At 40.2% G+C, this 27728-nt stretch overlaps 1 protein-coding gene across 3 annotated transcripts; it reads left to right on the forward strand.

Moving 5' to 3' along the window:
• RPF2 (ribosome production factor 2 homolog) lies at nucleotides 1–27528 on the forward strand. Of its 3 annotated transcripts, none has more exons than XM_061623626.1 (10): nucleotides 1–107; nucleotides 3243–3375; nucleotides 7087–7124; nucleotides 9444–9483; nucleotides 13213–13294; nucleotides 15688–15764; nucleotides 19567–19666; nucleotides 24937–25039; nucleotides 26112–26256; nucleotides 26950–27528. In XM_061623626.1, exons 1-10 carry the CDS (start codon nucleotides 85–87, stop codon nucleotides 27127–27129), a joined length of 921 nt encoding a protein of 306 aa, XP_061479610.1. In that variant the 5' UTR covers nucleotides 1–84; the 3' UTR covers nucleotides 27130–27528. The 3 variants fall into 3 exon arrangements, with proteins under 3 accessions (XP_061479610.1, XP_061479611.1, XP_061479612.1); XM_061623628.1 differs by lacking the exon at nucleotides 1–107 and adding an exon at nucleotides 2393–2411; XM_061623627.1 differs by lacking the exons at nucleotides 7087–7124; nucleotides 9444–9483.
• The last annotated feature ends 200 nt before the right edge of the window (nucleotides 27529–27728 follow it).

Below are 27728 nucleotides of genomic sequence, written 5' to 3' on the forward strand. Positions count from 1 at the left end.
ATGACGTCACTACACGGTACATAATTCTTTTCCGGCGCACATGTTTGATTGGCTCACGTGGCTGCAGTAGGACTTTCGGCGGATATGGAGCCTTTGGACAGGGTGGTGTAAGTACGGTGGTTGTGTCTGTGATTGTATAATCCCTTTCTTTCAGGATCGTTAGGAAAGTTTTTATATTCCTTTTAGATTTAATAGCTACATAGCTTTATCATGGCAGATACAGGCATGAACATAAGGAAATCAATCAGTCTTCCAATTAAATTATCATGGCTACGTTTGGACTGCATATTTATTGGTGTTATGACAAAGTTCTTCGGTATCTGAAAAGCTGCATAGGAAACTACTTTGTAGGTTAAGAAAAGAATTTAGAATGCAGAGACGCTGCATTTTCACTGTAACGTTGTTGGTAATCTTGCTCAAATTTCAAATGAGACGGGTTGCTTTCAGACATGGGACTTATTGCGTTAGTTTAATGGATTAAAATGGTAGCGCTTCTGTCCCAATTTCTAAAATTCCCTTCACACTGCAGAACCTGTTCAGTTAAGGAATAATAGCCTTTTCAGCTGATATATCGGCATTTTGTGCAAATGTCTTTCACATGGCTATAATGAATAATGTCTTGTTTTAGTCCCTCACCTGTTTTATACATATGCACTGTAGTTTCCCACTTTGTAGGAGGTCAAAGATCTGGTCCCCTTGCCATGCAACTCCTCTCCCTTTAGCATCTGACATATATATATATATATATATATATATATATATATATATATATATATATATATATACACACACACAGTGCCTTGCAAAAATAATCGGATCCCTGACCAATGCTCTCACATTACTGAATTACAAATGGTACAGTAATTGATTTTGAGTTTGTGTTTCAAAATAAAATATCATACAGAATGAAATTACAATGTACCATTTGTAATTCAGTAATATGAGAGCATTGGTCAGGGATCTGATCACTTTTGCAAGGCACTGTGTATTAGTTGTATAGACATGGGAGTGTGTGGGAAATGCTGCTGCTACCTATGCCTACGCCAGAATACCACTACAATTTTCACCAGCCAAAAAAACATTAAAAATAGCACACCTAAAGGTTGGGAATGAACTGCATGCTGGGATGCCTGTCATGTGAGCGGCTGCAGCTAGCGAAAAACTCCCATGATTTTCCAGGTTCCGAAGCTTGCTTATTTCTGGTATCATTTGTCATGAAAATTTGCGCTAAATTTGCACTATGTTCCACTAGAGTTCTAGAACTAGCTTGTACATTGTGTGAAAGATCAAATATAGTGTGCAAATTGCCAGGTAAGAAATCATCACAATAATGAATTAAAGTGCAATGTGAAGCATTGTAGAACCTGCTTTCACTAGATGTTTGCTTCACTGAGCAGATACCTGCCTGTGTATATGTGTGTGTATATGTATGTAAGCACAGGAGTCAAGTTTTTTTAATAAAAACATAGGACCAAAAGGGCAATCTAAGGCTTCTTCTGTAAATGTTCATCTCCTTGTTTTTCCCATCCAGCCCTAGGGAATTTTGGTTCTATATTAGTATGCTGATGATTCCAGATTTGGCTGTGCTTTATTCAACTATGTTTCAAACACTCATTATTTTATTCCTCAAAGACTTGGTAATAAAGCTGAAAGGAGGAACTGTTTTGCTTGGTTGTCAAAACATCAGACCTTGAGCCACATAATGACACGTGCTTTAGTTTTGGCATTAATCTCTTAGGTATAATGTGAAAAATGGAGAGAGGGTAAAAGAACAGTGTCATGGGTTTGAATCTAATACCTTTGAAATGGAGTAACTAATATCAGTCTTCGGACCATAACATTCAACACATGGAAACATTCACAATTGAATTGCAATTTTTTTTCTTTTGTGGGGGGGAAGTATATAATTTGGTGATATACAATTTCACTTTGTCCACAGTTACCATTTTATTTGTTATTCTGATCAGAAACCTCCAGCACACACTTCCTATATATATATATTTCTCTACCATCTAATTTTTCTTCCTTTTCTGTTGGATTCCTGCACTGAGCAGGGGATTGGACTCAATGGCCTTGCAGGCCCCTTCCAACTCTACTGTTGTATGAGTCTGTCTCCCTGCTCCCGGTGGGTGGGTGGGGAGTCAATGTTCCATGATGGAAACTTAAAAGTCCGTATAAATACAGTTTTTAAATGCTAGGGAATAATGACTGTTTTTGTTGTGATATGTCTGTATTAGTATCATAACTGATGCTGCAACTTAGCTGTAAGATACCAGGCACTTCCATGGTCGTCTTAATCTAGAAAATCATTTATTTTATGGCTTTTCAGAAACTGGTGGAACTTACAATCCATACATAACCATTGTTACTTAGAACTAAATTCCATTGATTTCAATATGGCTTACTTGCAGGTAAATATGTTTAAAGTTGTTGTTATTTATTGAATTTATATCCGACCCTTTCTCCTGAAGGAGCCCAGGATAGCAAACATATCAAAAAACAATATAACAGCAACAACAACAAAAATTCTAAAAGCAGTTAAAAACATTCCAAAAAACCAATTATAGTTACTGCATTGGGATGACATCTTAGTGGGATGACTTCAACTGATATAATTGTGTGTTTTGGTATTAAGCGGGATTGAGGACAACTCAAAGAGGCAGCAATTGCATTAGTTACCCAGTGCTAAAGTTCTATGGACATTTGCTTGAAAATAACGCCTATTGAATTCAGTGGGGCTTCCTTCTGAATGCATCCTTATGCATAGGATGGGGTTGTATGTTAATGATTTTGCTGATCCTTAATCATATATGTTTAGAGTGTTAGCTGCTTTGAAGAACAGTACAGGGTTTTTTTATTCCTTATTTTTAAAAAAGTAATAACTGGTTAAGAGTGTCAAGCTAGGATCATCTGGGAGACCAGGGTTCAAATGCCCATTCATCTGTTAAGATCAGTGGGTGACCTTGGGCCAGTCCCTATCTCTTAGCATAACTTACCACATAGGTTGATGTGTGGATAAAATGGGGGGGGGGAGGGAGAACTATTATGTTGGCTTGAGCTCCTTGGAAGAAAGGCACGATATGTATAGTAAATAAAAGCTGGATGCTAAAGTATAGTAGTATATTTTTTTGAAAGAACAAAATATTAAATATATTTAATGAAGAACACAAAGTAATGTCTTTACAGATATGCTCAAATCCTTTGTGAAAGCTAACCCTGTGTTTTAAAAATTCTCATGGCAGAAAGCCCAAAACTAAGAGGGCCAAAAGGTTTCTTGAGAAGAGAGAGCCCAAGCTCACAGAAAATACAAAGAATGCTATGCTAATAAAAGGTGGAAATGCAAGCTCAACGGTAACTGAAGTACTCAAAGACATTGTAAGTATGATTGGAATTTTTTTTAGTAAAAAAAGTTACGTTCTGCTCTGTTATGTGGGAATGGAACTTGGAGAATACATACTGGGAGTCATAAGAACATAAGAAGAGCCTGCTGGATCAGGCCAGTGGCCCATCTAGTCCAGCATCCTGTTCTCACAGTGGCCAACCAGGTGCCTGGGGGAAGCCCGCAAGCAGGACCCGAGTGCAAGAACACTCTCCCCTCCTGAGGCTTCCGGCAACCGGTTTTCAGAAGCATGCTGCCTCTGACTAGGGTGGCAGAGCACAGCCATCATGGCTAGTAGCCATTGATAGCCCTGTCCTCCATGAATTTGTCTAATCTTCTTTTAAAGCCATCCAAGCTGGTGGCCATTACTGCATCTTGTGGGAGCAAATTCCATAGTTTAACTATGCGCTGAGTAAAGAAGTACTTCCTTTTGTCTGTCCTGAATCTTCCAACATTCAGCTTCTTTGAATGTCCACGAGTTCTAGTATTATGAGAGAGGGAGAAGAACTTTTCTCTATCCACTTTCTCAATGCCATGCATAATTTTATACACTTCTATCATGTCTCCTCTGACCCGCCTTTTCTCTGAACTAAAAAGCCCCAAATGCTGCAACCTTTCCTCGTAAGGGAGTCGCTCCATCCCCTTGATCATTCTGGTTGCCCTCTTCTGAACCTTTTCCAACTCTATAATATCCTTTCTGAGATGAGGCGACCAGAACTGTAGACAGTATTCCAAATGCGGCCGCACCATAGATTTATACAACGGCATTATGCTATCGGCTGTTTTATTTTCAATACCTTCCCTAATTATCGCTAGCATGGAATTTGCCTTTTTCACAGCTGCAGCACACTGGGTCGACATTTTCATTGTGCTGTCCACTACAACCCCGAGGTCTCTCTCCTGGTCGGTCACCGCCAGTTCAGACCCCATGAGCGTATATGTGAAATTAAGATTTTTTGCTCCAATATGCATGATTTTACACTTGTTTATATTGAATTGCATTTGCCATTTTTCTGCCCGTTCATTCAGTTTGGAGAGGTCTTTTTGGAGCTCTTCGCAATCCCTTTTTGTTTTAACAACCCTGAACAATTTAGTGTCGTCAGCAAACTTGGCCGCTTCACTGCTCACTCCTAATTCTAGGTCATTAATGAACAAGTTGAAAAGTACAGGTCCCAATACTGATCCTTGAGGGACTCCACTTTCTACAGCCCTCCATTGGGAGAACTGTCCGTTTATTCCTACTCTCTGCTTTCTGCTTCTTAACCAATTCCTTATCCACAAGAGGACCTCTCCTCATATTCCATGACTGCTAAGCTTCCTCAGAAGCCTTTGGTGAGGTACCTTGTCAAACGCTTTTTGAAAGTCTAAGTACACTATGTCCACTGGATCACCTCTATCTATATGCTTGTTGACACTCTCAAAGAATTCTAATAGGTTACTGAGACAGGACTTTCCCTTGCAGAAGCCATGCTGGCTCTGCTTCAGCAAGGCTTGTTCTTCTATGTGCTTAGTTAATCTAGCTTTAATAATACTTTCTACCAGTTTTCCAGGGACAGAAGTTAAGCTAACTGGCCTGTAATTTCCGGGATCCCCTCTGGATCCCTTTTTGAATATTGGTGTTACATTTGCCACTTTCCAGTCCTCAGGCACGGAGAAGGACCCGAGGGACAAGTTACATATTTTAGTTAGCAGATCAGCAATTTCACATTTGAGTTCTTTGAGAACTCTCGGGTGGATGCCATCCGGGCCCAGTGATTTGTCAGTTTTTATATTGTCCATTAAGCCTAGAACTTCCTCTCTCGTTACCACTATTTGTCTCAGTTCCTCAGAATCCCTTCCTGCAAATGTTAATTCAGGTTCAGGGATCTGCCCTATATCTTCCACTGTGAAGACAGATGCAAAGAATTCATTTAGCTTCTCTGCAATCTCCTTATCGTTCTTTAGTACACCTTTGACTCCCTTATCATCCAAGGGTCCAATCACCTCCCTGGATGGTCTCCTGCTTTGAATGTATTTATAGAATTTTTTGTTGTTGGTTTTTATGTTCTTAGCAATGTGCTCCTCAAATTCTTTTTTAGCATCCCTTATTGTCTTCTTGCATTTCTTTTGCCAGAGTTTGTGTTCTTTTTTATTTTCTTCATTCGGACAAGACTTCCATTTTCTGAAGGAAGACTTTTTGCCTCTAAGAGCTTCCTTGACTTTGCTCATTAACCATGCTGGCATCTTCTTGGCCCTGGCGGTACCTTTTGTGATCTGCAGTATGCACTCCAGTTGAGCTTCTAATATAGTGTTTTTAAACAACTTCCAAGCATTTTCGAGTGATGTGACCCTCTGGACTTTGTTTTTCAGCTTTCTTTTTACCAATCCCCTCATTTTTGTGAAGTTTCCTCTTTTGAAGTCAAATGTGACCGTGTTGGATTTTCTTGGCAATTGGCCAGTTACATGTATGTTTAATTTAATAGCACTGTGGTCACTGCTCCCAATCGGTTCAACAACACTTACATCTCGCACCAGGTCCCGGTCCCCACTGAGGATTAAGTCCAGGGTTGCCGTCCCTCTGGTGGGTCCCATGACCAACTGGTCCAGGGAATAGTCATTTAGAATATCTAGACATTTTGCTTCTTTGTCATGACTGGAACACATATGCGGCCATTCTATGTCTGGGTAGTTGAAGTCACCCATTACTACCACATTTCCTAGTTTGGATGCTTCCTCAATTTCATATCTCATCTCCAGGTCTCCCTGAGCATTTTGATCAGGGGGACGATAGATCGTTCCCAGTATTAAATCCCTCCTGGGGCATAGTATCACCACCCACAACGATTCTGTGGAGGAGTCCGCCTCTTTTGGGGTTTCGAGCTTGCTGGATTCATTGCCTTCTTTCACGTATAAGCCCTCACGTGTTAAGCCCTCTAAGCATTGGGTCCCCAGTGGTTTGTGCTCCATGAGTGGCCCCACTTCAATTGCAGGGAAATGAATAGGGTGTGCTTACTTCCACCAGTTCCATCCTGTAAATTGGGTTGCAAAACACCTTGGGATGTGCGCCTCTATGTTGATTCCAAGCCCAAGTCTATAGTGCATTGAATTGACTAATAATATTTTTAGAGGATTTTCTGAAATCTCTTCTTTTTGAGTGATCTGTTATCTTTCTCCTCATTCCACTCTCCAGATAAATCCGTTCTTGTCTTTCTTTTTTCATTTGGAGGGCTCTGCAGTTTTTATCCCTGGCCCTGAAAGGAGCCAGGAGAGAAGGGCAAGAAAGGAGGGAGAAAGCACAGTTTTGCAATGCTGAGCTAAAGAGTTGGTTCTTCAGAATGTGGGGAAGGGAACACCAGAGGAGCTAAGTCAGCACATCAAAGAGCTGGCATGATGTTGATGTTCTAGACCACCATGATGTGGAACAAGTCAGTTGCGGTGATTTAGAAACAGATGTATGTCAAGAAGAGCTCAGGTTGCACCTTTGAATTCTCTGAGACTAGCCATGCCTCCCTTACTCATGCTTCTGTTTGCAGAACTCCCTGATACAACCGTTCAAGACTGTTAAGGGAGCACAGTGCATAGTAATATCCCTCAGGCACTCATTAATCTGGTCTTTCTTTAATCTGTGCTCTAGCTAGACAAACACTTTTTTCCTTTGCATTTAAAATGAGCTGTTGCGGTGTGCTTCACTGTTAAATGGTATCTCTAACATCAATTTCTTGTTGTAGTATGCTCTGAAAAAGCCTTTTGCTGTACTATATAAAAAGTAAGTGTTTCCTTTTCTTAATCAAATATGACTGTATATGGCATTTGGCATAATTTAAAAGCAGTGGGGGGGGACGGAGGGAATATTCCCCTATTTTAAGATTCTTCCTAGTTTTTAAATGGTTTTTAATGTCATATTTTAATATGATTGTAACCCGCCCTGGGACCTTTGGGTGAAGGGAGGGTAATAAATTATGATGATGGTAATATTTGGTAATACCTGTCCACTGATAGAAGAACAGGGGAGGGATGTAATTTTGATAATTCCTTCATCCCCTTGCAGCCCTCCTCCCCCAAAATATGATGTGGGGGTCCTTTATCCTCTGTAACATATTTAGGGGGTGGTATGTGAGGTCTGTGAGAGCCAGTGTGATGTAGTGGTTAAGGTGTTGGATGACGACCTGGGAGACCAGGGTTCAAATCCCCACACAGCCATGAAACTCACTGGGTGACCTTGGGCCAGTCACTGCCTCTCAGCCTCATGAAAACCCTATTCATAGGGTTGCCATAAGTCGGAATCGACTTGAAGGCAGTACATTTCCTTCCTTCCTTTCATGTGAGGGCTAATAGGTGGACATTGCTTCACTCCCTTATTCCATTGATGGATCCTTCCATCAGTGGATGGACAGTATTGGCTGCCACCCAGTACCACCTACTTTTTTAAAACAACATTCATTTCACTCCTACTGCCCGTATGAAAAGTGGATTGCAGTGTGGTGCTTCTTGGCGAAAGGAAAAAAAAGGAGAAATGCATTTAAATGTTTCTGGGCTTCTGTGATTATGGATGTTATTTTACGGTCTGTCATCTGTTTAAATCGAAGTTGCCGGCTGCGAGAACATCATGTCATGGTTTTTCAACAGGCCTTAGAAAGTAGTTTTCTAATTTGAGGAGTGCAAGCTATAACACATAGATACAGCCATTACTACTATTTGTTGTTTTTTATTTAGTTGTAGGTTTAGTTTTGTTCTTAAAGCTGTGGATCTTGGTTAATGCAGAAAATTCTCTAAGGAAAAGATTAAATTAAATGCAACGTGGGCTTAACATATCAATTTCATTGGTATAGGATGTGATGTCTTTAAAAAGGGCTAGATATAGTAATGGAGAGTGGGTCAGGGATTATAAGCTGTGATAGAAACGGAGCTCCATATATGCAAGCAGTTTATCAGACGCTGGAGAACTTACTTGGATAGAGTGCAGGGCTGTGGAGTCGGTATGTCAAACCTTCGACTCCGACTCCTCTATTTTTCTACTGTCCGACTCCGACGCCTTCATAAATGGCAAATGTATATTAATTTTTCTACTGTCTGACTCTGACTCCATCATAAATGGCAAATGTATATTAATGTATTAATATTAATAAATTAATATTAATATTAAATATTAATTTTATTTTGACGTTGGAGTCAGTACATTTCTTCCGACTCCACCCAAAATTGCTTCTGACTCTGACTCCGACTCCACCCAAAATTGCTTCCGACTCTGACTCCACAGCCCTGGTAGAGTGTCAGATTAGAACCAGGGAGATCCACTGGGTGACTTTGGCAAGTCACTAACTCGCTATCTCAAACTTAATCTATCTCACAGGGTTCTGTGATTACATAAAGGTGGTAACTCTGCCAGTTCCAGGTTTTGGAAGGCCCTTGGCCCTCTCAGTGAACCTACCTTCTCACCACTATTACCATTAGACACTATTGTCTACCTACATGCCAGGCAGAGAGTTATTGGCAAAAAGGCAGCAGCATCTACTGCTTCCCACCACCAACAGTTGAGATGGGGGTGAAACAAGCAGGCTGCTGTGGTGAAGAGGAGGAGCGGGTCGGGAGCTATTGTCAGTGGGCTCCTATTGAGCTGTGGGCCTTCCTCAGATTTCCAACCAGGCTGACCCTCAATGGCAGCCTTGGGTAGGAAGAAAACAATGTCTGCTTTCCTGAGTTGCCCTTTGACAGAAGAATAGCAATAGAGGAAGTTAGAGCATCTGGTAGGTCACTGTTGGAGATGATGCGACTGGCTGCATGGACTTTTGCTGTACTACAGCTTTCCCCAGTCAGGTGTCCTCCAGGTGTTTTGCACTAAGATTCCCAACAGCCCCAGCCAGCACAACCAATGGTTAATGATAATGGGAGTTGGAAGTAAAAACATCTGGAGGGCACCAGATTGGGGAAGATTACTGTACTACAAAAAAATTAACTGGTGGTGCAGTTCCTGAACTGATGAGGAAAGAAAGGGCATTTCAACATAGTGTGTCTAAAATTTCAAAACACACCTGTCATCCCACATATCCAAGAGTCAAAAAAGATTAAACCTTTCTTTTCTCCTTAGAAAAAATATCACAAGACCTTTTGAGAATCAAACCTCATTGGTAAGTATACAAGACATTTGTCCATTGGAACAAGAGGGCGGTCTTTTTTATATGATACTAAAACATCCAAATAAAGATAGATTCAAAGAAGAATGATAATAGCGTACTAGCAGATGATCCACTTCATGCTGAGCTTTGGTTAAATATTGCCATTGTGGGGGGTTTTCTGTGAGAGTAATTTTCAAAGAATGTTCTTTTTTTGACATGTAGATGGAACTTTCAGGAGGAGAAAGAGGATCCTTTGTTTTATTAATATGTGTGCTTGATTTTGTGATATTATGGCAAATAAGTTTAAGAGCAGCTTACTTGTTGTATGGGACTGTATTGTGACTTGAGAAACATGACGTATCTTGATGAGAAGCTTGTGAAGTGAGAATATTTTTTCCTTAGGATCACTCTGACTCAGGGCTGCATGGTGTGTGCATATAGTAAAAAAGCTTGCCCTATCTGAAAAGCTCAAGCAGGTAACAAACGCACGCATACCCAAGCAAAAGTAAATAACTTGAAATTTCCCTAACCTTTTCAGACATAAACTCATTAAGTAAGTGTACTTCAGTAAAAACCTGAAGGGGAAACCCTATACTTATTTCCCAGTTGCCATTCGTTGGGAATTGTTTGTGCGTTTGGATAGGATTCTGCGTGGAGAAACTGGATCTGGAATATGAATTGCAATCTCTTATTTGAAAAATGCAGATAGTTTTAAAATGAATGTTTTAAGTGCATATTTGGCTTTTTAATGAATGATGAATTGTGTGGTTGATCACTATTGATTTTTTTTTTATTAAACGTTAGATCTTTTCAGTCTAAGGTTCTAGGATTCAAAGTCTTATATCCAAAGTAGTGCTAAGCCTCTCATTCTGTTAGCAATGTAACTCCTCCCTCCCTTGTGCACCCGCTAATTCTGTTTTGTGGGTTTCCCCAACCCTCAGAGGGAGGAGAAGGGGGAAAGTTCAGTTGCACAAGCATAAATCCTTGCAGTAATGGAACAAAAGCATTGGATACCACCCAAAGTGCCTCGGACAGTGTTTTGTACATGCAAGGGTGGGAGGGTGGCCCTCCAGATGTTGTTGGACTCCAGGTTCCATCATCCCCAGCCGGCATGACCAATAGGCAGGGATCATGGATGCTGTAGTCCGTACCTCTTCACTCAGCTCATAGTTAAACTATGGACTTCGCTCCCAGAAGAGGCAGTGATGGCCACCAACTTGGATGACTTTGAAAGAGGATTAGACCAACTCATGGAGGATAAGGCTATAAATGGCTACTAGCCATAATGGTTATGCTCTGCCTCTGTAGTTGGAGGCAGTATGCTTCTGAATACCAGTTGCTTGCAGGCTTCCCATGGGCATCTGGTTGGCCACTGTGAGAACAGGATGCTGGACTAGATGGGCCACTGGCCTGATGCAGCAGGCTCTTCTTAACACCTGGAGGTTTCCCACCCTTGCTATGTAGCATGAGGAGCTGTGGCTAGAAAGAAAAATCTGTCATCCCACCTTGTGCGTGGGACTGCTTAGCACCTTCCTATGAATTATAGAAGCAGTTTGTATAACCAGGTGTGGAATTGGACTTCTGTTCAAGAAGAATCCTGTCCAAAGCCACACTGGATGTGCATAGCTGGTTCCCTGGGTTTCTTTGGGAGGAACGGTAGGATATTTTTTTTTATTATTTTATTAGTTTTTCAGAACAAGTATACAAGAACCATGAATACAGGATAAGATATATCATTATGAAATTAAACATTCCAGGACCAGTTCAAGATTTCCAAATTTCCTGAGAAGTGAGTGGGAGTTGTTGATGTAGTTGATGCTCTGCTGTATACGAAATAAAGTTCCACCAAATCATATCAAGCATGTCTGGTTTTGCTTGACCTTGGAGTGAACATAGAGAAATCGTAATTTTTTCCAAAATAGCAATATTCCATATGTTCTTATACCATAATGATAGGTTCAATTTTTCCAGCTGTTTCCACATCTGAGCTATAGAAAGCCCCCAAAAATATCATTTAATGTCGTTGTTATAATGGTCAAATATCAAAAGTAAGGCTAATTGAGGTAGGGCCTTTATGTCATATCGAATAATTTTTGAAATTTCTTTAAACATTTCTAACCAAAACGTTTTTACTCTGGGGCAAATCCACCACATGTGGAAAAAGGTGCCCTGGTAACCACATTTTCTCCAACATTCTGAGGAAACCTTTGATGATATATATGAAAGTGGACCGGGGTCCTGTACCCCCTGTAGTAAACGTTCAGGGTGGTTTCCCTAATATATGTGGAGACTGATTTAATTGGTTTACCAATCCAGAGACTTGACCATTGGTTTTCCTCCAGCTGTAGTTCAAGATCATCCTCCCATAAGGATTTTAAGCCTGTTAGTTGCCCAACTCAACTTGTGTATTTATAAGTTTGGTGTAAAATTCTGCAACCAGCCCTTTCCCTGAAATGTTATTCATAATAATATATTCAAACTGAGTAAAGGGTCTGGTTGCATGTGTACAAATATTAGGATGTTGAAGAAGATGCACAATTTGTTGTATGTGGAGCCAAATAATTTTTGAATTGTGTAAATCTGTCTGCAATTGATCTTGTGTAATAGGTGTGCCATTCTGGAAAAAATTTCGTAATCTGAAATAGCCCTTATTCTCTAAATCAGCCTTTCCCAACCAGTGTGCCTCCAGATGTTGTTGGACCACAACTCCCATCAGCCTCAGCCAGCACTGCCAATGGTCAGGAAGATGGGAGTTGTGGTCCAACAACATCTGGAGGCACAATGGTTGGGAAAGGCTGCTCTACATGATATAATAAATTTCTAAGTGTTGGATCTGTGATAGCAGGATGTATCACTAAGGGCCTCAAGGGGGAGCGGACAGGAAAGAGGTGATGTTGCCAACGTTTCCATACTTGGAATGTGCATAAAGTACTTTAACCAGGCTTGGGAAGGGGCTTAGGGTGGCAGAGGGTAGTTCTGTGGGGGTTTATTCAGTTTTTAAATTTTATACTGTTTGCTTTTTGAATTGTTTTTACATGGATTGTATTGTATTTTGTTGTACGTCGCCCAGAGTGGCAGATTAACCTCTGCCAGATGGGCATCTAACAAATCTAATAAATAAATAAATAAATAAATAAATAAATAAATTACTTATTTTTTTTCAATTGAGACAAAGTAATATGTTTAAAAGGAAGAGCCCGTAACAGGACATTTTGTCTTCTAAGGAAATCCACTGTTTATGAGTTTTCCTAATCATAAAACATAAATTGTCTCAATTGGAAAGCATTGTAATATACAGCTAAATTTGCCATCCCTCTCCATCCAGTCTTTTGTAGTATAGTTTAAGTGCCAATCGTGGTTTCTTAGCTTGGAAAATAAATTTGTTTAGAGTTTGTTGCCAGCGTTTCAAGATAGTCGGATGGATGGTGATGGGGAGAACTTAAACAAAAAAAGAAAAGATGGTATGATTTTAGTAGGATATTATTATCATTATTATATTATCATCATTATCATATTTCCTGCAAGCTTGTAAATAAAACAATGTTTTAATTTCCCAACATCAATAAGCTTTAATCTGGAGATAAGCAGCAAAATGAGTCTCCTCCTTTGGGAGTGTTTGGAAGCTGCTCAAGTAGCAGAACATTCTTCTGAGGGATTGGCATTCAGCACTGAAACATATTTTTTACGTTGTGCTTTGCAAAGCCTTCAGCATATTTAAAAACGGGTGTCTTTTATTAACAGGAATTTTTTTCCAAGAAATCTGACTGTTCTTTATTCCTGTTTGGATCACATAACAAGAAGAGGCCTAATAATCTGATAATAGGTAAAGGGTTTGTTTTTCTTGGTTTGGAAGAAATAGATTAACAACATGATCTATCTGAAGTGGGGATGGGAACATCTGTACACTTCTATCTGATCTTTATCTACAAATAGGTTTGGGGGAAAGTAATGGCAATGTGCTTAAAAGGTTCAGGAAGCAGAATTAGGCTTTCAGGTTACATAATCCAAAAGTTCATCTGTGCCATGAATTTCTAGAGTTACCAGTAATAGAGCTCTTGATCACTCTTTAGTTTTATTCTTCTTTTCTTCATGTTGGTCCAGTGCATGAAGAGGGAGTGGGGTTGTGCCAGCTGGATCTTTCCCCCTAGGTCTTATTCAGTTCATGTGAAGGTGAGAATTGGAGGTATGTAAATATACTCACAACTAGGAACAATTGCACAGTCAATAATGCATGTTGACTTCATTCTCACCTTCTACCAAATGCTTGTAAGTTAGGAGAAGGACCAGCAGAGGGTGATGGTAAAAGCATCTAGCACAGTTGCAGCCCCCTCCATGAATTCAGTCAACATATGTTAGTGAAGGTGAGGCTAGAACTTTTGGTGGAGGAATGTGACAGTAAGCGTTGTCATAATTTCCCAATGCTATTTATCATTTGTTTAGGACAGGGCTCACCAACATTTTCGGAGCAGGGGTCACATTTCAAATCTTGAGAGAATGCTGAGGGCATGAGTCTCAGAATGGCTACCATGGGGGCATGCACAACACAAAATTACAGTCATTGTTGCTTCTCCCTACTCCTTCTCCCAAGAGACTTATTCATGAAGAAGGTATATATACCATTGTATTAGAAGTTAACTATACAGTGAATTCTCAAAGAGTGCGTGGACATCAGCTCCTGCACCGCAGGTGGCATGCTTAAGTCTCTTCGCAAAGTTTTCACATTTTGCATTTGCCCTTTGGGGAGGGGATTCTTAATACCCACCTCTGCTTATTGTGCAGTGGCATTTGCAGGAAAAAACTTCTAGGGAGTACCTGAGGGAGTCCCAAATTTGGGAACACGTGAGCTTGATTAAATTGTCAGCAATGTTGAAGAACGGAGTTAATTATCAAGAAAAATTAAATAAACGGAGTCAGTTGACAGCTTATGTAAAAAGGAGATTTTCATATTTCAGGTGTTGGTGTGGACTACTTCATGTTATAAAATTACTTAGTTCAAGAAAAGGATAGCTATGAATGGAAAATACAAAAAATGTTATTGGTGTTTGAAATGTACGTCAGATTGATTATTCATATATGTGAGTTTATACTTATTCCACTATCAAAAAGGATGATTTCTGTTTTTATTGTATACCTTTATTTGTTAATAAAGTTTGTTTACTAATAAAAATGAGTAAATAAAATAATGATTATTTTAAAAAATAAAATAAGTCAGAAGCAGGAAAAGTGCACTAAAGGGGAGAGGAAAACAGCAGCTTTTTAGGACCCCAGGGATTCCTGTTGCCTGGTGTCCAAAAAACTCCCTTGTCAGCCACAGCTCTGACTTCACTACAGTATTAGCTACAAACGCTGACAGGCAGGAACAGCCATGTTGGCGCATTTAACAGAATTCACTTAGAAGGGTAACTGTACACTTTACTTCATAACATTCCTCCAAGGAAGACTAGGGACTGACTTTTAAAAAAACAATGAAAGCTCAGAGTCTGGGGGCCCTGCCTGGGGGTGTCAATGAAGACCTTTGTGGGCACCATTGTGCCCGCAGGCACCATTAGCACTTCTGATTTGCACAGTACTTTTTATAGTTCATCATGTTCATCCCCATTACAGTCTTGTGAGGGAACAGAAGGTGAACTGATGACTTGCCCAAGGGTGCGCAGTGAGTTAATTTTTTAAAATTTTGCTTATTTAATTACATTTATGTCCTACCCACCATCCAAGAAGCTCAAGGTGGCGTGCATGGTTCTTCTTTCTCCATTTTATCTTCAGAACAACCTCATGAGGTAGGTTAGGCTGAGAGACTGTGACTGGTCCAAGGTCATCCAGTGAACTTCATGGCTGAGTGGGGATTTGAACCCTGATCTCCCATATCATAGTCCAACTCTGTAACCACAACACTGTAGTGATCACAACACAAAGTTGATGAAAGTCTGGCTATACTAGCTCTTTGCATTTCTCAGCATGCCAAGACTCTTCTCTCAAAGGTGAAGAGTGTCAAATCCAAAATGTACATCACTCATTAAGACAAGGGATATAGTCAGCCACAAATCATTAACTGTTGCCTGGCAGCACTTAAGTTCATATAAATTGTATTGTTTGAATGCACAGTGAATTACATGCATTGACTGAAATCCTGTTGCACATCTCTTTCCAAAATGCAACTCTATGCTGAAGATGCCTATTCAAGGACAACATTAGATTCTTTTTCTTTTCTCTTTGTAGGTCGCATGTATGATTATCAAGTTCTGGATATGGTTGAACTGGGTATTGAGAAGTTTGTGGCTCTCAGAGATATCAAGGTTAGATGCTTTTAAATGCCAGCAGCTATCAGTTGTTACTACTAATTGATTGGTGACTACATGCCTTTAAAATGAGGAGTTGGCGGCAGGGAGCAGGACACAAAAGATACCTGCTATTAGGTGGTATTTATTCATTTATTTGAAACACCTATGCTGCCCTTCGATTCAAAATTTCCAGAGCAAAAACACACACAGTAAAGTAAGTACTGAAAACAATCACAGAAGAAATGAAGAGGTCCAGCCTGGGAAAATAACAAGATTTTTGCCTCATGCCTAAATGTTGAAATTTAATCTATAGTATGCACTGTACATTTTGTAGATAATATAGGAATATCAGTATTCCTTTTAGTAGGCTCTAAATTGCTCTTTTAGTATTTTACTTAAGAGTTACTGGCTTAAATACAAGACAGAAATAAATCCTTATAGGATATTTTCTTTAAGCATTAATTTTTTTCTTTCCATGCAAAAGTGAAAGGCTCTACATTCTTTCTTGACAAGTCTTAAACAATCAAAATGAGCAAGATTTGTGGGGATATTTTCGCAAAGCTTAACTTATCTTTTATACAATGCTTATGACTAGTCCTAATTCTCATTGACATGCCTAGCTATATCATGTCAGATTGCAGGTAAAGGCTTACTTGGTAGCTAAGATTCTTACATATAGAAAATCAGCAACTCGAAATGGTGAGGCTAGAATCCTTTTTCCTGGAATCTAGTTTTGTTTTGTTTTACATGGAGGAGCATTCAGTCAGGTGAGCATTCATTCTGAAGGTGCAGCTCGGACACAGATTCGTAGCAAAAGTAAGAAGTAGGCCTAATGGTAGGTTGCTCTTCAACTGCTTCACCCCTACACTTTGGAATAGGCAACTAAGGAAAGAGAACATGCAAAACGTAGCTGCCAGACAGTGGTCTGACACGAAGATCAAAGCATATAACTGATCTTATTCCATCTTCATTGATTGCCTCTTTGGCCCCATCTGCCCTGTGCATTTAAAGCAGCAATATATCACTTCGAACAGTCATGACTTCTTCCAAAGAATCATGGGAACTGTAGTTTGTTATGAGTACTAAGAGCTACACTTTCCGGAGTGATGTAACAATCCTTCTTTCCAGGGAACTCTGGGAACTTTAGCTCTGTGAGGGGAATAGTGGACTAGTAGCAGCTGGTGGAGTAGTGCAGATTGGGTGTATGTGTGGCTCTCCCAGCTTCCCAACACCAGGTTGCTGCCTCTTCCTGAGAGGGGGATGCATGGGGAACTTGGCATGTTGCAGCAGCGTTGGATTTGGTCTGTGGTTGTGTGCCACACCGAAGTTCCCATACCACCTCCTCTCCCTCTTGGTAAGGAGTTTCTGAGTTCAGTTTAACATATTGATGTTAAGCCTTAAATGACTTAGGACCAGGTTACCTCAGAAATTGCATGCTCTTGTGTAAAACTGCCTTAGGGCCGTCTTGAGACATTTTTCTGTCTAACCAACAAAATGATGGCTTCCCATTCCAAATACAGAAGCCATTCCCTATTACTTCAACATTGGTGGCAGGACAGCATTCCTCACAGCATCTGAGGGAAGTACACTAGCATGGAGGATGCAGGCCAGGCCATGTGGCCCATGCAGTCTGTCTTTCAGTGCTGAGGGCACCAGTCAAAAAATAGCTACCATGAGGGTGTGGCATCACACAAAACTATGTGTGCTATGGCATAAGACAAAAAGAGAGAGTAGAGTAATTGCTGCTTCTCTTCTCCCTCACCTCCCTCCAGAGAATCTCCTGTTTACCATGGTAAGTCAGCTATATCCTGCTGTTCTTGATGGTAGAAATACAGCTGGTAAAAGGAACAAGAACTCTGTTTTCTTCAAAGCTAATCCTAAACCAAAGCTTAGGCTGCCATCCACTTACCTGGGAGTAAGCCCCGTTAAACACAAAGAGACTTGCTTCTGAAGTGAACATGTATATACCATAGTACTGTAAGTTAACTATATAGTGAATTCTTAATGAGTGATTGGCTTTAAGTTCTGCATAGCAGCAGACATGCCTAAGCCTCTTTGCAAAGTTTTCTCATTTTGCATTTGGAGAGAGGATTCTTTAACATCTACCTGCACTTAGTAGTAGCATTTGCAGAAAATAATTTCTAAGGAATACCTGATCATAGATAAACCCGCCACAGGAAACATGCACTATGGTGGCTGAGAAAAAAGGAAAGCAAACTATAGAGATTCCAAGGACTACTACAAATTAAGACAGAGGCAGGAAAAGTACACTAAAGGAAAGCCAAAAACAAGCTGTTTAGAACCCGTGGGATTCCTATTGCCTGGTGTCCAAACAACTAATTAATCACAACTCTGACTTCACTCATTGGTTAAAAACACTGACAGGTGGGAGCAGCCAGGCTGGTTCATTCACAGAAATCATTTTGCTTCATAACTTTCTTTCTAGGAGGGCTGGAGAGTTACCTTTTTTTTTAAAGGAAGCTCGGAGTCGGGGCTTCTGCCTGGGGGTGCCAAGTAAGGACTTCACAGGTGCCATGATGCCCGCAGGCACTGAGTGTGTGACCCCCAGTTTAAGGATGACAACCACATTTGCCAGATAAATAATTATTTACTACCCACATCGCTTAACATTACCAGAGAGAAGCACTTCACTGTTTAGTTAGTCTGGGATGGAAGAATTATATCTCCTTATTTTACTAGTTATTCTCTGTTTAAATTCTCTGCAGCCTTCGATTTGTTCCTTGGTTTAAAAACAAATCTGGTGTTAATAGCTGTAGGCTTAAAATAAACATATATGTTGTAATTTAGTTTGCTTCATAGCTGCCAGCCATCTGCTCCTGAGTCTTAGCAGTCTTTTGGCTGGATTTCCATTCTATTGACTGGTGGTTGGAGTCATTGAATGAAGGTCAGCAAGACGGCTGCAAGATTTCTCTGAATGTTAGTAACTTATATGATAGAGACTAGTAACAGCAGCTATTTGTCTCACCCCACTATACCCCACACTTTTCAGAGGGAAGCTTCTTCGCTTTATCCACCAATCCCATGACACTCAGGCCCACTACAGTATATATTTATTTATATTTGTTGATTTATTATATTATATCCCACCTTTCCTCAAAGGAGCTCAAGGTGGTGTACATGGGTCTCCTCCCTCCATTTTATCCTCAGAACAACCTGTGAGGTAGGTTAGGCTGACTGGCCCAAGATCACCCAGCGAGCTTCATGGCTGAGTTGGGATTTGAACCCTGGGCTCCCAGGTCCTAGTCCAACACTCTAACCACTATGGAGTCTCATTCCTAGTAGTTTGAGGTGGCTTTGCCTGTGGTCTGTTTGAGCCCAGGAGCAGCCAGCAGCATGCCATAACAGGATAGGCAGAAGTGCAGAGAGCTACCCAGGTGTGCTGTAAACCCCTTCTCTTTGTCCCTCTTGTAGTACCAGCACAGCAGGTTGACTACTCAAGTCAAGAATGGGAAATCTGAGGCCCTCCAGATATTGCTGGACTACAACTCCCATCATCTCTAACTTTTGGCCATGCTGGCTGGGACTGATAGGAGTTGGAGTCTGACAACAACTGGAGGGCCCCAGGTTCCCCACCCCGTCCCAGACCTAGCCGGGCTTCTCCATGTGAAATGCTATCAGTCGGCATAGACCAACTTGATTAAAATCTGTATACCTTTGAAAAAGGTCACGTTTTCCTCTTACTTGCATAGGAATGTTATCACTTATTTCACTGACAGTTTTTCCAGGATGTTTCCTTGTGTGCACGTACAAGCACACATGCACACACTTTTTATCTTATTTTTTTAAAAATTAATAGAACAGCAAATGCCCTGAAGGAACCAAACCTATGTTGATATTTGCGGGTGATGCTTTTGACATTAGTGAAGAACACAGAAGATTAAAAAGCCTTTTAATTGGTAAGCATTTTGAATTTTTTCTTTTCATGTAGTAGAGCTGTTGCAGTGCTGAGTCTTGGAAATGTTCATATTTGGGATTTAGCAATCTGTTGGGAATACTAAAATGTGACAGGTTGCTGTGATTTATGTTGTTTCATGAAGTTAAGTAAATAACTATGATATCTAATGTTAAATGCTAATTTCATAAAATGTTGAGGTTTATCTTCCAGACAGCAACCCAGAAGTTTTTGTAGTTGTCTTATGTTCTTTTATTAATTTATTTTGCTGGGAAGGGAGAGGAGAGGCTGGAATGGGATAATGATGAGAAGTGACATAATTTGAAGAAATAGATCTGTAAGCAAAAATAGATGTGACATAAGATAAAAATCAAGACCCAATGGATGGTCTGGGAACATCAGATATTACTGAAGCTTGATGGGTTTGGAATTGGTAGACTGGATGTTCTCATGGTTTGACCATTTATCTGACTGTTGAGAAAAATAAAATATTCTGTTTTGGATTTCTGCTAAAAGAAAATGGGTTAAAAAGAGTCACAGCCCTTGTAAATATCCCATTCTGCTTTTAGCCCAGAGGAAATGTCAAGCATCAAATAAACTCTTTCATCAGAGCTTTATGACTATATCAGTGTTCTTGGTAAACAGCTGGGTTTCTGTGGACTTGTGAGCCATTGACCGGGCTTGGAGTTTACCCGTTTGAGTCACATGACATGGCTGTTGAGGTAGCACAGGACAGGGAAAATGAGGTCAAATGTTAAACTAGAACAGAAGAATTACTCCAGCTCCTTTAAACCTTTTTAGAGCCTCTGTGCTAGTTGCAAATGTGAGACAACTACAATTTCCACAAGCATATTGAATTCCTACTTTAAATACAAGCATTGGATTCTGACAGATTGCAAGTTATAATTGTAGTCCACTTTGTGTAAGAATGGCTTTCTCTGCTGCAAGATTAATTTCTTCATCGGTTAGCATAGTTTCTTACCCGCTTCAATATTAAAGTATATATTGGACAATCTGAGAATACGTGTGGGCCACCCATGAATAGTGACACTCGGCAGCATGGCTAGGAATGGCTAAGCATACCAAGAGTGACGTGCCTCAAAACCATTACTGAGTTATGGGGTGAACTCAAATGCAGAGTGAGTCCAGGAGCATCTCTTCTGTCATGTATCTGCAGGTTCCTACCCATCCCCATCTAAACAGATGGTCAGTTGGCTTTCTCAGCTTTAACACCACCAGTCACCTGTTGTTGGTCAGGGAAATCCATCCATTTGGTTTTGTATGTTCAGAGCTGAAGCACCACATTTGCAACCCCAGGCACAAGAGGGGGATTTTCCCCAGTAGCACTCTTCTGTATGTGAACAAGCTCATCATCTTCAGACGTAGCTGCATATTTTGAGCATGTGCGAAATTGCTCAGTTTAGTCAAAATACCATGGGTGTAACTTATGGCTGGTTAAAGCTCACTGGTGGTTGGTTTTAGAAGAGGGTGAATTGTTGGAAAAGCAAAGAGGGAAGAGGTTGGCAAGAATCTGAAGAGGATAACATTCTAGAATAAAAAGAATTTGCAGATACTAAAAAACTTTATGTGGATTTTGATTTAACAATGATCCTGTTGCTATAGAGCTTTGGACTAGTGTGAATTAAAGATTAGGTGCCAAAAATATTGAAAAATAATATTTCAAAATGCCCTGCCACCTGTGTGGCCGTGGGCAAGCTGAATAGTCCCAAGGAGCCCAGTTGCCCCCCAGCTGGCAGTTGCGGACAAGGAAGGGGCTGGCTTGTGCAGCTGTGGCAAGCTGAGCAGGCCCTCGCCAGCTGGGGAGGACTAGCCCCAGAGGGAGGCAATGGTAAACCCTCTCTGAATACTGCTTACCACAAAATCCCTATTCTTAGGGTCGCCACAAGTCGGGATCAACTTGAAGGCAGTCCTTTTCCATTTTCACCCACATAGACTTTCAGTCGCAGCCAAGGGAAGTTTGACATTGAAATGTCAGGAAAATATTTTATTTCTTCAGCTGGAAATCTGGTAATTTGAGAGAGGAAGAGGAAATTTTATTGTTTGTAGCCAGTGGCCATCATAATATAGTACAACCATCAAATAGGAAAAGGCGAATAAAACCATATAAAATGTAAAAGACACCTATTACAAGAGATCACACACAATACCTAAAATACATTAAAAGAAAAACAAGCCAAGGGGCTTATAGTTAAAATAGACTAGTCAGGGGCGGGCTCCAGACGCATACCCACAGTTGCTAAATGACCAGCTCTCAATTTCCCCGCCACCAAGGCAAATTTTGCCACTTGAAGTATTACCCATGGATCGGAGGGAGCAAGAAGAGCACACGTTTGCTCCAAAGGTGGTCTGTATCTCCAGGAGTATAAAATGGCTGCAAGGAATTTCCTTCTAGGCTCGGTATACAGCGCACATCGTAGTAAATAGTGCGCGATGTCCTCCACTTCAGGAAAGGTAATTTGAAAGGACGCATGTGGGAACATATTAAACTGATCAATGGTATATTTACACCTCTGCCTTTCTAAATAATCTATGCCAGTAGAAACTTGGCTTGGTTGAAATAACTAAGGAAATGACACTGAGAAAAACATAGTTGACTCGGGAAACTGAAGCTAAAAGAGAACAGAACCTTGTGCACTCTGGTCTTTTTCTAGTTTTAAGTATTGATTCTTGTTTTTATTAATGTGCTTTGTACTCTTGATTCAAGGCCGCATTCTTTCTGTGTTCTTGGCTAACAGTGTAGTTTAGATCCTTCTGTATATTTCTCTTCCAAGTTATATTATACTCTGTGAAGAGTGTTATGATCTCTTCCAGTTAGTTTCCCCTTCCCCAGCACAGTGGCATTGTTCTGATGTGCTCTAAATGATCGATAATATGCAAAATAGTTACGGGTTGTTTTTATATATGATCAGGATATACCTGAAGTAGTTTCAGAAGCTGTTGGTTCAGGGTTGCTTACCTGAACTAGTGGTTCTTTTAGATACGGGCAAGAAATTCCAGCATGTCTAACTCACGCATGCTACCATGAGTTTGTGGCTCTTTCTGGAGAAAGGACGGGATATAAATTCAATAAATAAATAGGTTTTGCAGGCAGCTCTGCATTCTAACCATCCCCTGCATGCCAGACTGAGACCCTCCCTAATTCTAGCCAAGCTCTGTTTAAGATACTGTATGTTACTTCAGTTAGTTTGTTTTAATGTGTATTACATCTCCTCCACCACCACCACCAAAGCAAGCTAATGCTCCTAAAAGAGGGGTAGACAATGTAATGCCTTCTAGTTGTAATTGGTCTACAATCCCCATCAGCCCCAGCCAGGATGGCTAATGGTCAGGAGTGATGGTAATTGTAATCCAGTAAGATCTAGAGGGCATCATGTTGGCTACCCCTGTTCTAACACAAGCTAGAAATGAGGTTCAGAAGAAATGTTGTCTTAAAATGTACACACTAACCATGGTTGGGATATCTCGGTGTTCAAGATGAGATCTCATATGTAATGGGTTTTACTTCTTTGATGTACCTTGAACGTGAGCAGATGGATGGGCCGGTGTCCATGATGCAGTCCTTCAAGTTAATTATGTCATTAAACTATACATTGGCATAAGAGTATGAAACATCCTATACTTCGAGGTAGTTGTTACTGGAAGAATCCTAACTAAGCTGGAAAAGGCCTCCAATTTTAACATCTATAGTTTATAGTACAGGGAAAGGACTATGCAGGGGTTATATTTGGCATCTACAGTCTCCTCAGTATTAAAAAGTGTAGCTCAGAGATGCCCTGTGCTTTTTAAAGAGATGTGAACTTTTCAGTAGTGATTTTATTAATGTCTTATTGTAACAACTGTATCAGCATAAAGTAGCTTTTGTGTTTCTGTTAATTTTCACCATGTTTGAGATCATTTAGTAGACCAAAATATTTCAGATATGTATGGTTTCATTTCTCCTTTGTTTTTTTATAATTTCTACTAATTAAGCGTTTTGCAGTTGTTAAGTGGCAAGCATTTCAAATCAATTTGGTTGTTGTAATTAGTGCCAAACTTAGGTGGGGGCTGTTATTAACACATATTTTCCATAACGCATAACCTTTTGCCACTGAACAATTTCCACTAGTGTCAGCTCTGTGTATGTGTGAGAGAGCAGCTGGACCTTGTTCCGCAGCCAAAATAGTCTGTTTGGATGAGAGATATTTCTGTGAACGTGAAAACTGTGGAAAACCACTGTTAGGACAAAGATCTTTTAAAAAATGTTGTGCTGGGCTTTCTTAAATCCTCCTCCTGTCTGTGTGATCCACCTTGAATAGATACTCAAAGTTCTGGTCACTTGCACACACCTCTTCTGACATATATTTTGCTCAAGATTTCACAAATTTGGGCTTCATAGCTAGTTATTGTTTCTAACAGCCAGAAAGTCCTGGTTCTCTCATGTCTTTTTCCAAAAAAGCAAAGTAAATCCCTTCTGTGTCCACTGCCAGCAAGGAGCTTTTAGAGGGAAGGTGCAGTGAGTGGAGTGTGGTTCTCTCCAACAGGTGGGGTGGTGTTCAACTAAATAATAGCACAAGCTCAAGCATTAGCGCTTGTGTAACAGGACTTTTCCCCTCTCCTTCTCCCGTGTAGGCCTTGCGACATCCCTAAAACTGTTCTGTAGGGTTGGAGAAACTCCCCAGAATAAATGTAAGGGGCATGGCCCTCCCTGTTTTTTGCAGCCCTATTCAGAAACAAAATAGCAAGGTAACTGTTTTGGCTATGGGGATCAGTCCCCAAAGTCCAAAATGTCTCAGGAAGTGCTTACCTTTAAGAAGTTTTAAATGTGTGCATGTTCTTTTGCAGAGAGAATGAGATCCTCAGGGAGCACACACAGACACAGTTGGGGGAGAGAGAGGGGGGGGAGAGAGAGAGAACATGCTTAGTGGCCAAGGTATTTGGTCTTCACTAGAGAGAGCAAGCATGTAAAAAAAAAATCAGAAAAGGCATGCATGTGCACCCCCTGGTATATTCTACTTTTGAACCCTCCCACACCCGCTATTTCCTGTGCTGTTTTGGTTGACAAAACTGCACTGTTTCAGGGATAAAACAGTTTGACCTGAACCCATTTGGCCCAGTGGCTTTTAAAAAAAAATTGTCCCACTTTTGCAGAATATTCTGAATTGTTGACCGAATTACATCTCTGGCTGCCAGTGGTAATTCTATTTGCAGACCCCTGGTCTTGTTTCCTTTGGCTGTCTAGAAATTGTTCTTGCTCTTTTTTCCTTTTCTTTTTAGATTTTTTCAGAGGCCCTGTTGTGTCCAGTGTTCGCCTTGCAGGCTTAGAACATGTTCTTCATTTTACAGCTGTGGATGAAAAAATCTATATGAGAAGTTACAAGTAAGCCTCTTGTTGCTGATTTCATGCCACTATATGCAATAGTAATAGGCTTACTAAGGATTATATTGTATGAAGTGCTTTGTAGGATTGGATTCGAGAATGTGATAGAATCCAACCCCAAAAGAAAAAACCTACTATAAAATAGCTATACTGAAATCTGGTGTCTAGTTGTAATTTTCCTAAATTTTCAAACTACTAGAACAGGTCCTATTTACAAGTTTTTCTTCAATATTTTTCAGCATGATCTGTTCGACCTCTTCAGTTTCACTTATTTAGGAACTTATTTAAGAAGCTGCTTTTATGTCAAGACACACCAACAGTCTATCTAGCAAAAAAATGAATTAAAATATATGCTCCAATTTTCTTCAGCCCCAAACGAAAGGATATTTACCTGGAAGTACATCCATTTAAATCTGCATGACATTGATTCCACGGAAACAAGTTTAAGATTACATTTAAAGTTTGTGATAGGCAAGTACAACCTCAGTGTACTTTAGCACTGCAAAGTAAACAGTGGCTTGCCCCACAGCGGAAAGCAACATCCTATACAGTGCAAGTGGTGCAGATCCATGTTGTGCCCCACAAACAGTGATTTTCTTGTGGGAATGTATGGTTGGACAGGTCCACTTCAATGCCCTTAGGATGCATGTCATGGGGCAGGGCAGTCTCAGTATTCCTTTAAATTTTAGTCCTGCTCCCGAAGTCTCTTGCTCAGCATTCCTCCCCTACATTTTGGCTTTCCTTAATATTTGTACACCAGCATTACTGAATGTGTCATGCAAGTCAGGGCTGGCTCTCAGCAGTGGCATCAGACTCAAAGAGTGTAGGAGTTGGCTGCTAAGTCATGTCAGAGTCTTAGTAGCTGTGTTACTCCCACAAAAAGAGCACATGTGACAGTCCCCCTCTTACTGGAGGTATATCTGCAGAAAACTCTGCTGTCTTATTGAGCAAGGCATGTTGACCAGTCATGTTGGTATTGTATCACTTTGGAATGCAGGTGGGTGATTGATTGCTGTAAGGCATAAGTTCAGAATATCAGATGAGAGTGCAACTTGCTTTTTTTCTTTTTAAGAGTGTTGTTGAAAAAATCTGGTTGCAAAATACCAAGAATTGAACTTGAAGACATGGGACCTTCGCTAGATTTGGTGATGAGGAGGACCCATTTGGCATCAGATGATCTTTATAAGTTATCTCTAAAGCAGCCGAAAGCTCTCAAGGTATGTAGGCAAATCTACTGAAAGCTTTTCCATAAGAAAAAAGGTCTGTAGATTTCTCATCCACAAATCTGTTCTTAACATAAAGAACTATGCAATGTCTGCCCATTTTTCCATGCTCTCTATTCTGTCATCCATTAAGCTGTGTCCCATTTTCCCACTATCTTTACATGGTTTTTTTAGATTCCTTGAGATTGGGTATGTTTTGAATCTGTTTAGCATTGATAGGTCTCCAATTTAATTGGGATTCTTTGGATGCTGCCTTAATTTGGAAAGTCGCTACTGCTAGTAAGAAGCTGCCCTGGGCTCCTACTGGGAGAAAGGGCGGGATATAACTAAAATAATTAATAAATAAATAAATAAATAAATAAATAAATAAAATAGTAAATCTTACTGCCACTAGTACTCTGTGGAAGTATAGGTGGATTTAGGAACCGACCTGACATGAAACGTATAGTCTCCCACTAATCCCAAAAGCATTACTCCTGGAGGTTTCTGTCAAATTCAACCTTATCCCTGAATGGAGTTTTAGTAGGGCTCTCCAGAGTTGGTGGTTTGTGAATTGCATCCTTTCTTTCTCTCATTTTTCAAGACTTTGACCATAGATACAACTAATTTTAAATTATAACGGGGAACTGTTTTTGGAAGTGCTAGTTGTCGTTCTACAGAAACATTGGCACTTTCTTATATTTCTAGCCAAAGAAGAAGAAAAATATCTCCCATGATGTCTTTGGTACTAAATATGGACGGATCCACATGCAGAAACAGGATCTGAAGAAACTACAGACTAGGAAAATGAAAGGTTTAAAGAAAAGGCCAGCTGAAAAGAAGACTGAAGATAGAGAGAATCATGCAAAGAAAGCAAAGTTAGGATGATAGTCTGGGACTGGACTGAGCATAAGTTGGCTGCTGTTTTCGTTTTTAACGCATTTAAATGCTACACACTCATGAAATATATTTTGAATGAATTTTCAAGCAAGCTGTACTTTGTTGTTTCTGTAAGGTTGGGGTGTTTTTAAAGGGAGGAAACGCTTAATCATTTTTTAGGGTTTTTTTGGACAAGTTTCTTTTGATACTTCTGTAGTGGCTTCCAACCATTCTAGATGGCTTGTTCTCTTCTTCATTCTCTTCCAGTTCTTGCTGTCATTAATTTTTCATAATACATGTTTTTTAATACGCACATGTGTGCACACACACACAGTGATCACTGGCATGAGTTGAAATACATTTGTATTGTGGCAAACTGAAAAATAAATAATTGTATTTGGATGTTCATCTCTTGGAAAACCATGACCTATTTTCTGGAGGGGGGGGAATATAAGGACAATTTCCCAAAATGGCTTGTTTAGAGGATCAGCGATTGGAGTAGAATGGCTCACTATCATTACACTGAACTAAGAAACTCTGTTTATACGAACAAGGACTTTCAGGCTGCAAATGCCTTTCTAGCCTTTCAGTCACAGGTTATTGAGGGT

The sequence above is a fragment of the Rhineura floridana genome, chromosome 4 (assembly GCF_030035675.1).
Source record: "Rhineura floridana isolate rRhiFlo1 chromosome 4, rRhiFlo1.hap2, whole genome shotgun sequence".
Classification (NCBI taxonomy): Eukaryota; Metazoa; Chordata; class Lepidosauria; order Squamata; family Rhineuridae; genus Rhineura; species Rhineura floridana.